A 17038-nucleotide genomic window follows, 5' to 3' on the forward strand; every position below is an offset into this window, starting at 1 on the left:
AGGAACCCCAAGGAGAAATGGCTACCACTGGAGCATTAAGCAAAGACATTCTGAGAGCACTCAACGTTCATTCATTCACTCCCCAGCCTTCCTCCCTGAATTAATGTAATCAGTATCCACTCTGAAGCACGTGGCTTTCTCCTCTACCTCTTCCGAAGTTCAGCATAAATGCATCTTCAGGGAAGCCTACTGACTCAGTGATGGCGAGAGAGCCTCTCCCTACACCCTGTGCATTTCTTTCACTGCACCTATCACATCTCTAAATTCCTTCTTGTGAAGATTTTGGTAGTAAGCAGTTATCTGTCTTATCAATTAGAAAGTAAGTCACATGAGGACGGACACTGTGGATCTGGTTTACCTTACGCAATGGAATTTAGGAGACTCCCCATTAAATACTTCATGAATATTAGTTATATTAGTTACATCCTTTCCTCTATCATCGTTGTACCTTCAGGGCTTTGATCTGATTTCTCCAATTTCTCTGAGTTCTCCAATTAAACCTACACATATCTGCTTTATTGAATACCGATCAACCATCAGCACTTCACAGGACCACCTTTCATTACATTTGTTCTACATGTATGAGTGAAATTTGATTTCCCCTTAGAAACAAGCTCAGGGGTAGAGATTATCTAAGGTTTTTGCTCGTCTCTAAACTTTTTATGTTCTAGTACCTCGTCTAGGGCTCAGCATCCTCTAGCCCTTCATACTCAGTACCTTGCTGTGATTGCAAATCACAGACACTAACCTTTCTTGCATCTACTGTGCAGATAAAATTGTGTTTAATAAGCAGTTTTTCCAGGAAACTCAGTAAAGGGAAATAAAAGCCCTTTTGCACACATTTTGGGCCTGTTCATTTTGGAGGTCCTTTTAAACACTTCCAAACATGTCATTTTCCTACATTAAGCAAACTCACTCCATTTAGGAGAAAGAGGAACAGCGGCCTCCACCAAAATCACCCCAAAATATATGCACATTCTATATTAGGCTCCCTTCCCTCTACTTTCCTGTGCAATGAGAACCATGGTAAATTAAGGACAACCACTCTAGGGAAAAATGGTCTCACTGCTGCTTGAGCTCTGGATAACCTTCAGCATTCAACACTCTTCCTATTTAAAATCCTCACGGGAGCCTGCTGATGGAGCCCAGGTTTTTGAGCCTCACGGGACTGTGGCAGTGACTTCAGGTGCTGGTCTAAGGAGTGCTGGTGGCCTCCCACACGCCAGTCCCAGAGGCCACATCTGCTCCTGTACCTACTGCTGGCATCTGCATCCTTTATCATGTCAGCAGTGCCACTTGATCACATGGGCCTGTTTTCTGTAATTAAATCACTCAGGGAGCCCATTCCCTTTGTCTGGGATTCTGAAACCACCTAACACGCAACATGGGTTACTGATCTTATTACCAAACCTCCCCAGTACAGACTCCAAAATGTGAGTGTGGCTTCTGGCAACGTTTGCACTGATCCTGAAAAAAATCAATGTGTATTGAAAATGTATGTTCACAAGATGTTCTTCATGAACATGGAGCCTAGAAGCAATAGGTTATTAATTCCCACACAGGAAATGCAGGGAGGGTTTCCAGTCACTAAATGAATTCATCAAAATGTTTACTGAGTAATGTAAAGATGAAACACACTTAATATTTCAGAAAAATTGCAGTGAAGCTGAGGAGCTTGGATTTGGACCAAAACTGGCAGAAAGTATACAAATGGAAAAAACCCATATATAAATGGAGTTAACTTTAATGAATGGTTTATTGGAAACCCTCAGAGCATTTGTCAAAAGCATTTGACAGATTCTATTGTAATAAGACATAGTGAAGAGGAAATGGTTTAAAAGATGTCATCAATCTTTTATTTAACTAAGCACTTGCCCTTCATTTTGAAGGAAATGATACAATTTCAAATCTGAACCTCCTTCTCAAGAAGTGGTGTGAGAACATAACATTGATTTAACATACAATCTTCAACAAAAATAAAGTTTACACAATTCACTAGGAAATAAAATACATGAAATTTATCAAGTTAGTCAATGTAATTCTCCATGGGTCACAAGTATCGCTAAGAACAAAACATAATGAAAAGCTGAATAAACCAGTCAAGTTTATAGTTACCCTGATTAAAAAAAAATTCACAAATAAAATGTAACTTTCCAAACAAATCCTTTCAATGATGATCACACTAGATTTTATCTTGATTTACAAAAAAACAATGGTTAGACAATCACATAATATCAAGAGTCTTCAACACAGTGGATTCCATTTTGTTAAGAGAAAAAAAATAGAAAACAAGTAATCCTTAAATTTTCTTCACTCTCCATAGCATATGTTGTAGAAAATTAAAGTTTTGCTTCCAAAAATATGTTTCCATGTGGTTATGGTGTTGTCGACTGGTGCTCTTAGGGCCAGAAGCAGCAAAGACATGAGAAATTTAACTACTGAAGTGTCATTTTTCATAAAAACTAAAAATTTCCTTAAAGGTCTGGAGTAAAGTCTTCTGCTAGGCTTGTTAGTGCTGTAAAGTCATTTTTAATTAAATGTAGAATAAAACTACAAAAACTATGAGTTCTTTCAATATAAAAAGTTGTGTAGCTGAAGTTGTAGGCTCCTTTGCCATACATAAGCAGTCTCAATAAAATATTTGCTCAAGTAAGAAAATATAATTTGTCTGATTACATTTAGCATCCGTTCCAGTTGGGTGTCCTGCTTATCCCTGCCAGAGCTTCTAAAGAACATTAGAATCAATATTCCTTGCCTTCAAAGAGCATCCGTAATTCACAGTACAAAACAGTTCTAGAATCTTAGTCCTAAGGAGAAACAAAAATTATTAAATATATATATATATATATTTTGTAAAGTGCCAGATGTAGCCATTGCCTGGACATTAAAAACTCTTAGCCACAACACTGCCATCTTCGAGAAAGATGCCAACAGTTGATTCAGTCCCCTTTCCTTGCAACCTTCAGTGGCTGGTTGGTGCTTTACTTTAAGCATGATGACCCTAATAAAACTTCCAACAGAATCACTGTTCCGAAGCATTACGTACTTCACATCTCTGGTACCCTGTAAAAACACGTGATAAAGCAGCATCTGGAGTAGATCTTTCCTCTTCTAGATCATGTTCAAGCCCTGTTATCAAAAACCTCTTCTCTAGAGGGAGAATGCTACTACTGATACGGATTTTATAGGAGTTCTTCCTTCAAGTTGAGGTTTCTCACAAAGCTGTTTGTAACAGAGTCACTGCTGTCCCTCGGTGTGACCAATGACATTCACTTTCCATTGAGGGGTGAAGAAGGGAGACAGAGACCGAGCAGTGGAAAAGAGAGCTGGCTGGCTAGCCCAGAGCTGCTAGACAGTGCCGCTCTGTTCTTCTCTCTCACTGTCTGCACAATGTCATTACATTCAACTTTCCCTTGATGGTGTTAAACATAAAAGACAATCCAAATCTAGAAGGCTCTCCTAAATGTCTTTACCCACGTTTACCTTGCTCCGCTTTTCCATGAGCAAAAGAATACAAACGCAAAGTTGCGAGATTATTAAACAAGAAAACTAGATCAACATTTCCAACAGGAGACTGACGCTTCTCCAAATTCCTGGACCAGGGCTGAGTGTGGTTCATCTTTAACATTGACAGGACCTGTTTGGGGATTCCTGTTAAAACAGGGAACATAGCTAATGCCCTTGTAATGAAATAATTTCATGTTGAGGTGCTATAAAGGTCTAGGCTTTTAAAAATTATGGCCTCAAATTCCCAAGTTTAAAAAAAGTACGTGTACAAGGAAATCCTTCAAGTTTTGTTGCCTTGATTTAAAGATCTCCAGCCAGGAGGCCTGAGGATGGCCACCACTGTGGAACACTCAAGTATGAGTCTACTCCAGCTGTAAGAATTGGGTCACAAAATGACTTGTTCAGCGTAATCTATAATGATTCCCAAGAGAAAAAAAAGAAACTTCACTCAACTTTTGAGACAGCATTAGCAATGCCCATGTGCAGCAGAGGATTCTGAAATCAAGGGCACATATCATTAAAGAGCTCACATGAAAACAAAGGACAGATTGTACACATTTTTTAAAGCCTCAGAGTAAAGCAAACACAGCAGCAGATTCAAATAGTATCAGCCATCCTGCTTCGGACAGATCCCACCATCACCAATCCATGCTTTAGGACTGTCACCAGATCTGGCGCTGACTACACCAGGTTGCATTTATTTATGATTGCTGTCACCCCTCTTCATTGAGAAAGCATTCTGAAGGGGTGTTCTCCAAGCGACAAGAAGACTGTAGCAATATAACAAGACTTTACACCTTGAATTAAACTGCATCGAGTGTGGCTACCAAAATAAACAACTATCACTGAAATATGCCTCAAGCCTAAGATTTTACCACCAGCAAAACAAAACTGAGTGAGGGGGATGAGGCAATGAAGGAAAAAAAAAAAATTCACAGGACCACCACACCAAAGCCTTAAATTAAAAAAAAAAAGTTACCTTCACTATTCAGGAAGAGAGTCAGGTGGGGGAATGGACAGGAAACTGACTGATTCCTGCCAGGGCAACCCTGTTTGGCTGTTTCTGTAGTGGATACCTTATGGGGTGGCAGCAGCCAACCTCCCGTGTGACCTGGGGATGAACATGGCCAAGCAGGCTTAATTAGATCAGAGACACAAAGGGCTATTCCCTCCTTTGATAACAAATACCACAGCTGTAAGTGCCTACAATAGCAAGCAAGAAACAAAGGCAGCAAAACAGAACCAAAATTGAATCCTTCCTTTAGCTGGCCCCTGACAATGATTTACATGTAACCTGGGAAGTGGCGATGGCCCAGGAGACTCAGCTGGAAGCCAGCTCCAGAAGACAAATCGCTTGGGGATGGGGAGGGGGCATGTAGCAAAATCTTTGTTTTGTAGCCCAAGTTTACTCAACTACTTCTTGCACTTCACAGGGGGCTGCTTGATTTCAGTCTGTGGCTCCCAGACCTGGTCCTGGTTTTACCAGCCTTGCACCCCAGAAAAACCACAAGATAAATCACCCCAGCTTCCCGAATCCCTCACACTGCTCTTTGGAGGTAGCACCACCACAAACCTGCTCTGGCTTTACTACAGGGCATCCTCCAAGGCCATGGTAGGAGGGGAAGCGGTCGGAAGGCAACAGCAGGCATTGGTACTCTGAACTTTTCTCCACCCCTAAGTGCATAAGAGGCGTCGATTTTTGGACCCAAGTCCAGCAGGGATTAAGTGTCTGGCAAGTCCACAGTGTGCCTCACCTCGGGAAAGGAAGACAGATTGAGCCGGCGGGCAAGAAGCCCAGAAGCGCCCCCGGCCAAAGTGCTCCTACCTGCTCCCTCTTCCTCCTCCGTCCAAGATAACAAACTCAAGCCACAGCTGGCTGCGCTTTTCGCCAACTCTCCGTTTTCCAAATGGCCCAGGAGCCCAGATGGGGCCCAGAAGGTGGTGGAGGAGGGAGTGAGAGAAGGGAGGGAGCAGCGGCTGCTACAAACAGCTCCCTCACACAGCTCCGCTCTCAGCTCGCCGGTCAGCGAACCACCGCCTCTCGGGCCCCCTCCTCCCGGGCGGGCGCGGGGGGGCGCCCGGGAGGCGGCGTAGTCCGCGCGGCGTCGCTGTCGCTTACGTCCGGCTCAGCGGGGTGCAGGTGCGTGGCGAGCTCCTGCAGCACCGCGGCGCGCCCGATCTGGTCGTTGCGCCGCTTTTCCATGATCAGGTCCTCCAAGCTCTGGAACTCGAGCGTGTGGCTACGCTGCGCAGAGAGCTGGATCTGCAGCCGGTAGGGCTGCTTACCGATGCGCAGCTCGCCGCCGATCTTGAATTCGCGCTTGCCGTAGCGGCACCAGGCGGCGAAGCTCTCCGAGTTGCGCCAGCTCAGCTCGCGCTCCTTGGCGCCCACGTGCGCCAGCGCGTTGCGCACCACGGCGCTGGGGCTCAGCGGCTTGTAGCGGTACAGCTCGTTTACTACGCGGCCGCGCCGGCCCTGGCTCGCGTCCGTCAGGAAGCTGTTGCTCACCTCCAGCCGGTGCAAGTGCACCACCTGGAAGTTGCCCACGTAGACAGCCCAGTGCGGGTACTGCGCCTGCGACACGAACTCCACCAGGTCGCCAGGCCTGCACTTGTTGAGCAGGTTCTCGGGCGTGTAGGTGCTCAGCGCCGCGGAGCCCGGCGCGAAGCTTTTCTGGTAGATGCACTCGTCGCGGTAGAACACGGAGCACTCCACCTCGTGCAGCCGCGGGTCATAGGGCTGCGGCGAGGGCAGCGGCAGCCCGTCCCCGCCGTCAGGCAAACCGCCGCCACCGCCATCCGGCCCCTGGGGCGGCGGCTGCGGCTCCACGTCCTCGTCGTCATTGGAGAAGATGTAGGAGACCCCGATGCGGGGCCCGTCGTCCCGGTCCACGCCCGTCGGGTCGGCAGTGGGAACTTCCTTATAACTTAGGTGGGTCAGTTTCTCCACCTGGTTGCCCATCACGCTGCGGACACACGTTCACACCGCCGTGAGAGGAGAAAGCGAAACCACCACTAGGGTCATTGGCACAGGTCCCCGGACAGGGGCTCAGACCACCTGTTGGGAGAGGAAGGCAAGGAAGCCATGTAGGAGCCCTTCCGTGAAACGTGCGATTTGTTCTTAAGAGGAGGAAGAAAGGTTGGGTGTCGGGCACTTGGAGCCATTTTACGGGGAGTCTCAGATGTGGCGAGCTTTTCCTCACTCTTCCGCCTCCAGGGTCACGGTCGCAGGAGGCCGGGCAACTCCAGCTCTCCCCCGCCCCCAGCCCTTCACCTCGCCCGGGCAAAAGCCCATTGCATCAGCGACTCCTACCGCTTCCGCCAGCGCCCTACCTGCCAATCCCAAGCAGGAGGGAGAAAGGAAAAGAAACTTTAATTCCCCTCTCCTAGCCCCCTCCTTTCACCTCAGGGTCCTAAGTTACCCCAGAGACGCCCCCATATCAATCGCTGAGGAAACCGGCTAGGACCCCGCAGCGCGGCCCGGGCAGGTGAGCCGCCCTACCTGGCTCACCTGCGGTGCTTTCTCCTTCCGTCTTGCCCGCCCCTCCCCCCGCCCTCTAGCTCGGGTTACCTGCGCAAACTCACCCGCCTAGAGGTGGAGGCCGTGGGGAGTTGGGAGGGGCCCCCCGCCGCACCCTGAGACTTCTAGTGCGAGTTTGCAGGTGTGGGCTCCGCAGTCTCTCCTCTCCGGGCGCCAGCGGCTGCGAGGCTGGTCATGGGGGAGCAGCGCATGTCTTGCCCCCGCGGCTACGCAGCGCCTCAAGACTTGAAGGTGGGGAGCGGCGCCTCTTCACACAGCACCCCCTCCCTCTGCCTGGGGCCGCTTCTCCCCTTCAACCTACTCTTGGGGGAGGTGGGGCTCCTTAGAAGGAGGTGAAGGAAGCAGCCTTGGTGCCCCGTGGCGGCAGCTCCCGCTTGGTCCGGGCGAGCAACAAGCGCCGGGAGAGACGGGATTGTAGATCCGGCTCCGGGCTCCCAGGGCGGGAGAGCAGCCGCTGGCATTTAAAGAGACAGGCGCTCGCTCCCGGAGCCCGGGTCTTTCCTGCACGGCGCTGAGCCTCAGGCATCCCCGCCTCCGCCCCGCCCACACGGGCCACGGGGCTCCGCCCAGGCCACGCCCCCGCTCCGGAGCGGGTTTAAATCCCGCCGGTAAATAACCGATGGGTCGACTGGACTGGCGGTCTTCGCGCCTAATCGGTAGGATCTTTGCTTACCTTCTTAGAGCAAGACCTTGTTGTGAAGTCCTCGCTGCTTGCTCAGGTCGTATTTTTTGGAGCTGTGAGCTTCAAAATGGAGTTGGAAAGCAAACGCCACCTGCCAGTGTAGAAAGGAGAGAGGGATTAAGAGTTTGGTGTTTGTTCCGTTTCCCCTTCGTCTCTTCATCCCCAGAGTACCTGGAGAGGGAGGAACAGTCATTAGAAAGCAAACAAACTTTTGCTTCTTTCTTTTCTTTCCTAGAACCGATTTCTTGCCAAAGGTCACAGAAGAGAATTTTGTACTAGGACAGCTGGAGAAGTGCTTCCGTTTAGAGGTATTACCAGAATAAGCCCTGTGAAACTTTCAGATAGGAAAAAAATTCACAGAAAGGAAACAGTATAAAACAGAATGAAGACTTAGTTGCTGACTTGGTTCCAAGACCCGGGCTCTTAATAATGTCCCTCGAAGTTAGTACAAAGTTGATTTCATAACCTCCATTGTTGTTTTGAGAGTTACAAGTTCATACACGGGATAGTGAAAGAAAGCATTCACCTCTGCTTGTTTATTTTGGGGGTAGAGGATGTAGGAATTGCCTAATTGTCTTTAAGAACATATTAGCAGAGGCCCTCAGTGGATATATTTCCTTCCTGCTGACTTACAGAAGGAAGTGACAGGAGACTAGTATTGCCTATTAACCTCCACTACAAGAGGACAGTTCCTGCCTCTCCCCTCTTCGTTGGTTTTGTTTCTTGTACCTAAGATGGAAGCTACCAAAGTGGTTTTTCTTTTCTTTTTTTTTTTTCTTTTTTTATGTTTTTTTTTTTTTTTTTTTTTTTTTTGCGGTATGCGGGCCTCTCACCGCCGCGGCCTCTCCCATCGCAGAGCACAGGCTCCGGACGCACAGGCTCAGCGGCCATGGCTCACGAGCCCAGCCGCTCCGCGGCACGTGGGATCCTCCCGGACCGGGGCACGAACCCGCGTCCCCCGCATCGGCAGGCGGACTCTTAACCACTGCGCCACCAGGGAAGCCCTTTTTTCTTTTTTTAAATAATGGATTGGAGTCGGGGTGGAGGGATGACAATAAACAAGCTTAGACTTTCACTGGAACACTGGAACACCCAAAGTAATTCTTGGTGGAATTAAGAATGCAACTCAAGACCTCCTCTACCCTGTTTTCCATCACTGTTTCTTTTCACTCCGTTTTTCCAGGTAACACTATTATTCAGTGTGTATACTGACCAGTGGAAACAGGAATATACTAACACCACTGTGATCCTTTTTAGTTTGAGGGGGAAAAAAAAAATTAATCTACTTACGTACTTTTGAGCCCCAACAATCAATATTGGCAGGGCTGTGATGGAAGTTAGTCCTTTAGCAAGTCTAAGATCACAGTATAAGTTAGACCAAAAGAGACTTCTGTATGTCTGCTGTATAGATTAAGTATTTTCTGACCAGCCTCAGGCATGTGTGACCAGATGAGTCTCCTCCCTGGACTTTTTGATAACACGTGCTCTGGGAGCTGCTGTTTAACCTGACTAATATTTGCCACTAGCATGTGAACTCATGTAGACGCCCATTTTACAGGGAGGGAGGGGGTTTAGACTGAAAGAGGCAATGGCAAGTCATCCCATGTCTGTCAGGCTGGGGAACCTCTGCTACCATCAGCTGTGGTAGGCCACTTTGCCCCTAGGTGGTACTGGGTAGTTTGCCTGGTGATGGGAGAATCCACAGAAGGACACAGTAGTATGACAGTTTGCTGCCTGCACTCTGAGGCACAGATCTAATGAGTAAGGAAACAACACCTTGTTGTCCAGGTGTCTAGCCTATTGCCTTTATGAGCTCTGTTCAGGTACCCGGTTGTGGCTCAACAACAGTTCTTGAACTGACCAACTATAAAGTCTCGGAAGGGAGCAGGCTCTGAGTCATTTTTATATCCCAATGCCTGGCACTCTGTAAGTACTCAATAAATGCTTGATGGACGCCTTAGGGGAATTCTTGGACATTTCAATAACCTGTCTCCTGTGTAACTTCTTCCATGAATGCCTGTTTAGGGCCCAGCCTCCATCTGATCCCCCAGGGCTCTTGGTCATAGTTTACAGAATGGCTCCCAAACATGCTTTGCTCATCTCAATGCTTGTTTAATAAATTTAAATTAACTGTCAGTAATTTGGAGACTTGGGAAATCTCACATAAAAATTCAGATTCACTTGAAAGTGCTAATGTATGAGACCACTGGGCCCACATTCCAGGATGGCAACAAAAAGCTAGAGATGAGCAGTGGTTGCCTTGGAGATGAGATGTAGCCTCCAGTTGGCCCCAGTCCCTGTCCTACCCACCTCACTTACTAGTTCCTTGACTGGCCCTGGGAGACTCTGTGTTGGCCACCTCTGCCATCAAATTTCTACATTATACATTGTATCACTTGATTATATGTAAGTCAGCACTTGATCACATAGCATCTGGTATCATTCTTTAATTCATATATTTAAAATGTCTTCTAAAGAGAGCTTGATTCACAACTTCTTTATCCATTCATCTGTCAATGGACATTTTGGTTGTTTCCATGACCTGGCTATCGTAAATAGTGCTGCAATGAACAGTGGGGTGCATGTGTCTCTTTAAATTACGGTTTTCTCAGGGTATATGCCCAGTAGTGGGATTGCTGGGTCATATGGTAGTTCTGTTTTTAGTTTTTTAAGTAACCTCTATACTGTTCTCCAAAGTGGTTGTATTAATTTACATTCCCACCAACAGTGCAAGAGGGTTCCCTTCTCTCCACACCCTCTCCAGCATTTATTGTTTGTAGATTTTTTTTGATGATGGCCATTCTGACTGGTGTGAGGTGATACCTCATGGTGGTACATATATACAATGGAATATTACTCAGCCATAAAAAGGAACGAAATTGGGTCAGTTGTAGAGATGTGGATGGACCTAGAGTCTGTCATACAGAGTGAAGTAAGTCAGAACGAGAAAAACAAATATTATCAAGTAATATTCCACTGTGTATATGTACCACATTTTCTTTATCCATTTGCCTGTCGATGGGCATTTAGGTTGCTTCCATGACCTGGCTATTGTAAATAGTGCTGCAATGAACATTGGGGTGCATGTGTCTTTCTGAATTATGGTTTTCTCAGGGTATATGCCCAGTAGTGGGATTGCTGGGCCATATGGTAGTTCTATTTTTAGCTTTTTAAGAAACCTCCATACTGTTCTCCGAAGTGGTTGTATCAGTTTACATTCCCACCAATAGTGTAAGAGGGTTCCCTTTTCTCCACACCCTCTCCAGCATTTATTGTTTGTAAATTTTTTTTGATGATGGCCATTCTGACTGGTGTGAGGTGATACCTCATGGTGGTACATATATACAATGGAATATTACTCAGCCATAAAAAGGAACGAAATTGGGTCAGTTGTAGAGACATGGATGGACCTAGAGACTACCATACATAGTGAAGTAAGTCAGAAAGAGAAAAATACCGTATGCTAACACATATATATATGGAATCTTAAAAAGCAGTACTGATGAACCTAGTGGTAGGGCAGAAATAAAGACGCAAACGTAGAGAACGGACTTGAGGACACAGCGGGGGAAAGGGAAGCTGAGATGAAGGAAGAGAGTAGCATTGACATATATACACTACCAAATGTAAAATGGATGGCTATTGGGAAGCTGCTGCATAGCACAGGGAGATCAGTTGGATGTTTTGTGAAGACCTAGAGGGGTGGGATAGGGAGGGTGGGAGGGAGGCTCAACAGGGAGGAGATATGGGGATATATGTATATGTATAGCTGATTCACTTTGTTGTACAGCAGAAACGAACACAACATTGTAAAGCAATTATACTCCAGTAAAGATGGGGAAAAAAAAGAAAAACAAATATTGTATATTAACACATATATGTGGAATCTAGAAAAATAGTACAGATGAACCTATTTCCAGGGCAGGAATAGAGACGCAGATGTAGAGAACAGATGTGTGGACTCCTGGGGCGGGGAGGGGAGGGGGGGATGAATTGCAAGATTAGGTTTGACATAAATACACTACCATGTGTAAAGTAGCTAACTAGTGGGAACCTGCGGTATAGCGCAGGGAGCTAAGTTCGGTGTTCTGTGATGACCTAGATGGGCGGGATGGGGGGTATGCGAGGGAGGTCCAAGAGGGAGGGGATATATGTACACATATAGCTGATTCACCTCGTTGTACAGCAGAAACTAACACAACATTGTAAAACAATTACACTCCAATAAAAAAAATAATAGTAAAGAGAGCTTGATTCAAAATATATTTCTTGAAGACCTGCTAGGTACCTGTTAGTCTTAAACACCACACATTTATTCTACAAGTACAACAGGCACTGTGTTAGGTTTTGTAGGTATTCATGTCCCCATGAAATATATAGACTCCTTTAAGACAGTGTGACATGTCCTACAGGAAGGGAAAGTAGAGGATGCTGAGGGGAAGTTTCAAGACATGTTGATACAAAGGTGAATGTTAAAGTGCCTGCCATCAGGGGCTTGGACTAGTGGGGGTGACACAACTCTAAAAGTAACAATGACATCTACCATTGAGTGAGCTTCTAATTCTGTTATAAAAGACAATTAAGTTTAGAGAGGCTAAGTGACTTCTTCCAGCTGATAAGAGCTCACAGGTCTGCTTGACTTCAAGGCCTGTGCTCATAACCACTTTGTTTTAAATAGAGACAAATACATTCTTCAATATTTAACAAATATTTGAGTGTCTGGCTTTACTGGGCTCCAAAGATAAAAAGCCACGGACTCAGTAGACAAAGTCCTTTCTCTTAATGGCTTTCATGTGTTGACAGGAGGAGACAATTGACAAGTTTAAGTAACTGTATATTCCTTTCTGAGAGCGATAAGGGCCATAAAGAAATAGACTAGGGTAATGGGGTTGAATAACTGTGGCTACAGAGAGGGTGGCCGGGGTGAGGTGGCCTACTTTGGATAAAATGGTCAGAGATGGGCTCCTAAAGAAGTGAAACTTGGGCTGAGACTTGAAGGATGAGAAGGAGGTGGGCTTGGCATTCCCTCCACAGGGAACACCAAGAGCAAAGGCCTGAGGTGAGAAGGAATTGGAGTGTTTAGGAAAAAGGGGGGATAAAAGGTTGCAACTAGAGCACAGTCAGTGAGAAGGTATGTGATAAGGGGGTGCAGTTAGAGCCATGGGAAAGCTTTGGGGGTCTAGGGTTGTCACTCTGGCTGCCCTATGGGAAATGGACTGTAAAGGGATGAGAGAGGAGGCAGGTTCTATAAATGACCAGGCCATAGGGAGAAAAGGCCTTCCCTGCAGATGGAGCCTTGTGAACAAGGGATAAAGCCACCAAGGCACCTTCCCCAAGAGCAGCCATTAGATTCAATTCAAACGTTAGATTTGAATTCTCAGCCATACTGTAGCTTCATCCTCCCCCAGCAGTGACCCAAGTGTCACATTCCACACACCTCCTTGGAGGAGGCACTCAGTAAAAACAAGCTGTGTTGAATGCCAGTTAATTGCTCTCACAGCATTCCTGTCCAGAGCAGAGGGGAATAATCGAGAAGAGATGTTTCTACCTGACAAGGCATTGGCCCCCGACTCTGCAGGTGTAGTGGAGATCTCGGTTTAAATGGCTCGACCCAAGAATGTACAAAAAAGAATCAGGAGAGCAGAGTTGCCTGCTTCGGCAGTCTAACTCTGCCTGTTCCCAGGGCTGGGCCCCAGGCTCACGGCAACGGCAGATAGCTGAGTGAGTTTGCTGGAAAACAGGTTCCTCCACAACTTCCTTATGTTGGGAAACTTCCAGACTTCCCCGTGCCTGTTACCCACAGCTGGGGTTCTGTTGAGACATAGAAAGTGAGTGGTAGCAGAATGAAAACACATGACCTGGGTCGGCGTCTTGTTTGCCAGGTTCATGACCTCGGAGCCATCTCTTACTTGCTCTGGGCCTCCTTTTCCAAACTCTCAAGTGGGGCTCGTGATACTATTTGCCTCGCTTGGGAATTGTCATGTGAGACAGTGTATGTGGAAGCACCTCGAAAATCCTAAAGACTGTGTAGATGCCACGTGTTATTCACACCTACCAAACCCTAGGTTAGGGCCACGTTAGAGCCAGATGATGATTTTAATATGGGAAGCCAAAGAATAACCGTTTGTTCCGGGCATCAGCTTACTGAATCTCCATACTGATCCCGTTTCTTTACACTTCCCAGATAAGGATACAAAGGCTCAGGAGTATGAATCTTATGGATTATGAGTGGGAGAAGCTGGATTCAAGTCCAGATCTGGCTGGCTCCAAGTCCATACTTTTCACGCCATGTCAAGCGGCCTCAGGAGTACCAGCATGTGTGTTGTTCATCCAGACACTGGCCAGTCTGAGGACCAGGGGGCTGCTTTGTCTTCTGGATGTGGAGTGACCAACTTGTCACAGTTTGCCCAGGACGATCTTGGTTTCACACTGGAAGTCCCATGTCCTAGGCAAACTGGGACACTTGGCTGCCTTGCCTTGGTGGCTCCCTAACCTGGTCCTTGCTTTTTCTGCCCCTGAGCGGACTGGGGATATTGCTGGGGGTGGAGCAGGGAAGGGGGAGGGGAGAAAGGAGAGTCAGGTGTTCTAGTCCAGACCTCACTCTCATAAAGGGTTGCCATCTCCAGGTGAGGTTATGCAAACAGCAGCAGCTAGCAAACTGGGTTATCCAGTAAAAGAGACAATAAATATTACATGCTTTTGGCATTCATTCTTTTTTCTTTTTTTACTTGGATTCTTTCCAGGAGGTGAGGGCTGGGCCTGTCTCTCCTTTGAGAGGACTGGCCTGCAGCTGCGCCCTCTCTCTTCACCCTCCCAGCCTGTCTTGGGCTTTAAAACCTGCAGAAACAGTTTTGCACTTTGGCTGAATGATTCCTCCATCTTCAGATTAAGGAAGGGAGCACAGAGGCTGCTGAGTGCCATTCTTTTCCTTGGCTTCTGCATTTTATTTCCTTTTCCCCTCAGATCCCCAGAACAGGCTCTCTCAAGTAGGCTGGGCAAGAGCTGGTCTGCCCTGTGGTTTGGTATGTGGAGGAGATGCCCTGAGAAGTGGTCTGGGGCTGTCACGTACCCCAGACCTTCAGCTCTCCATGCATTAATCCTGTGCCTAAATTGTAAGGAAGCTTTTAACCCTTTCCTGGAAGAGGGATCACCAGTTGGAAAACACCGAGGCTTGTGCCTCCCGGAAGCTGGCTGTCTTAGGAGACCCCTGACATTATATTGTTGGTGTTGAACCAGAGTTTGATTTGTGCCGGGGAGTCTGAGCTTGTAGCTGGGCTCCTGCAGAAGCCTCATGAAAGATGCATTTCACCAGGTGGTTCCAGGGGAGAGACTAGCTTAAATTACAGCTCTACAAATCCAAATATTGGCATATCTGCAAATCCAAATGTAGGGATTTCAAAAAAAATCTAAATTCTAAGAATCTTATTTTGCACTTCTTGTGCAAGAAGGGGAGGATGAGCTATTCAGAGAAGAGACAAGGCTGTCAATAACGAGAGAGAAGCTTCGGCAGAGCAAACCCAACCTCCTTTTCTTTCCTTGGCCATTCTTCATGCTTCCAGGGAAGAAGAGCTCCGACAAGAGAGAGGAAGACGGTGTTCAGCGCAGCCTTCTGCAGGACAGATTAGGGGGACCCCCCACCCAGTAACTGGGGCATTGGGCTCACTACATATGGTTGGTCGATTTCTGTCTGCTTTCCCCAAACCACTTCTAGGCCTGGGGCCAAGGGATCCTGATGAAGGACTCACCCCCCTATAGTCTATTCACAACGCAGCAGCCCCCAGCAATCCTCTGAGACAGTGAGCCTAGCCAGGTCTGCTCGAAACTCTATGGCTCTCTGTCTCCCTTGGAGAAAAGCCAAAGTCCTGAAGCTAAATCCGGCCTCTTACCCCAACACCAAATTAAATCTCGGAGACAGAGTTTTGGGTGAAGTAGAGAAGAATTAGCTTTATTGCTTTGCCAGGCAAAGGGGGTCACAGCAGACTAATGCCCTTGAAACTGTGTGTCCCAACTCAGAGGGGGTAGTGAGGAGTTTTATAGGAGTGGTTCAAAGAGGGCGTGATCAGCTGGTGGACATTCTCCTGATGGTTTGGTGGGGAGGTTTGGAGGGAGTCGGCATCATCAACCTTCTGGTTCCAGCCAGTCTGGGGTCTCCGTGCTTGTGGGCAGCAGACTGTCCTTAACCATTAACTGTTAACTTCTCCCACCTGGTGGGGGTTTCAGTATCCGCAAAACAGCTCAAAGATGTTGTGTTGCATCCCTTGATGGAGAACCAGGACCTCGTCCCAAGGCTGCACTATGGTTTCTCTTGACTGTTCCTTCCCTGTCTCTGCATCCCCTCCTTTCCCTAATCAACAACTACTTGAACCTGCCCACTGGAACTCAGGGAGGGTCATGGAGGCTGAATAAAGCCTGTTTCCTGTCATCAGAGAAATAGGGGACACAGAAAGGCTTTGTGCCCAGGAGCCGCACAGGGTCCTGCTCGGTATCAGTCCCTAAAATAGCCCCACAGCCCTGCCTGCCTCCTTCATTCCCTGTCTGATGCCCCATCGCTCACACCTCCAGATGCACTGTCCCCTTGCTCTGCCTCCCGCGTGGTTGGCATGCTTCTCCCCCACATCCTCAACGTTTGCTGTTCCTTCTGTCTGGAACGCTTTTCCCCAGATATCTTCATGGTGTGCTCTTTAGTCTTGACTCAGATGTTAGCTTCTTGGGGAGCTTTCCCCAAGAGCCCTATTCAAAATTTCAAATGTCCTCCCATACATACTGTCAACTGAAAAAGAAAAACGCACAACCTGAAAGTTGAGAATTATGTTTTATTCCTCAGGCTTGCTGAGAACTTAAGTCTGGGAGGCAGCCACTCAGATAGCTCTGAGGGACGGCTACAAAAATGGTAAAGGAAGAACCAAGATAGATAGGAGCTTTTGCAACAGAAACCAGGTAGTCAGAACATCAAAAGATTACTGTTAAAGAAAAACCAGACATCTCAAGTTAATGAATTTAGCATTTTTCTATATATGGGAAGATGCAAGAGTCTGGGCTCATTGAAATCATTCCTTTGATGTGCACCTTAACTATCCAGGGCCAGTATCTTTTTTCTTTTTTTTCCATCCCGAATCCCCTCAGGGTGCAGAGTCAGGGTGACTGCAGTGGCTGATGGCTTGATGGCTGAAACACCCTTTGTTTACCGATATGGCAGGCGACATTTGTCATCCACAATACCCTTTATCCTCTTTCCTGCTCTATTTCTCTATCACTTATTCAACTCACTTATCACTTTTTAGTGTTCTATACTTTATTAATTTATTTTT

General features: G+C 47.0%; 1 protein-coding gene and 1 long non-coding RNA gene across 13 annotated transcripts in view; one reads left to right on the forward strand and one right to left on the reverse strand.

Moving 5' to 3' along the window:
- Positions 1-7838, reverse strand: part of LRATD2 (LRAT domain containing 2) — a 96082-nt gene extending 88244 nt beyond the window's left edge. For 4 of the 11 annotated variants that reach the window (XR_009536400.1, XR_009536401.1, XR_009536402.1 and 1 more), the window contains exons 1-2: positions 7089-7455; positions 5333-6836 (exon numbers count right to left, since the gene is read on the reverse strand). Coding sequence is in view for 5 of the 11 variants with exons in the window: in XM_060127868.1 (XP_059983851.1) it covers positions 5531-6469 (939 nt within the window). In the remaining 6 variants the exon portion in view is untranslated. Of the gene's footprint in view, positions 1-1830; positions 6841-7018; positions 7040-7088; positions 7456-7721 lie in introns of those variants that run through there. The other 7 variants (XR_009536403.1, XR_009536398.1, XM_060127868.1 and 4 more) reach the window with 7 other exon arrangements.
- The window catches only part of LOC132508055 (uncharacterized), a 101195-nt gene continuing 89739 nt past the window's right edge, over positions 5583-17038 (forward strand). For both annotated transcript variants that reach the window (XR_009536405.1, XR_009536404.1), the window contains exons 1-2: positions 5583-6439; positions 7966-8038. This is a non-coding gene — a long non-coding RNA (uncharacterized LOC132508055). The remainder of the gene's footprint in view (positions 6440-7965; positions 8039-17038) is intronic.

This window comes from Lagenorhynchus albirostris, chromosome 17, assembly GCF_949774975.1.
Source record: "Lagenorhynchus albirostris chromosome 17, mLagAlb1.1, whole genome shotgun sequence".
Classification (NCBI taxonomy): domain Eukaryota; kingdom Metazoa; phylum Chordata; class Mammalia; order Artiodactyla; family Delphinidae; genus Lagenorhynchus; species Lagenorhynchus albirostris.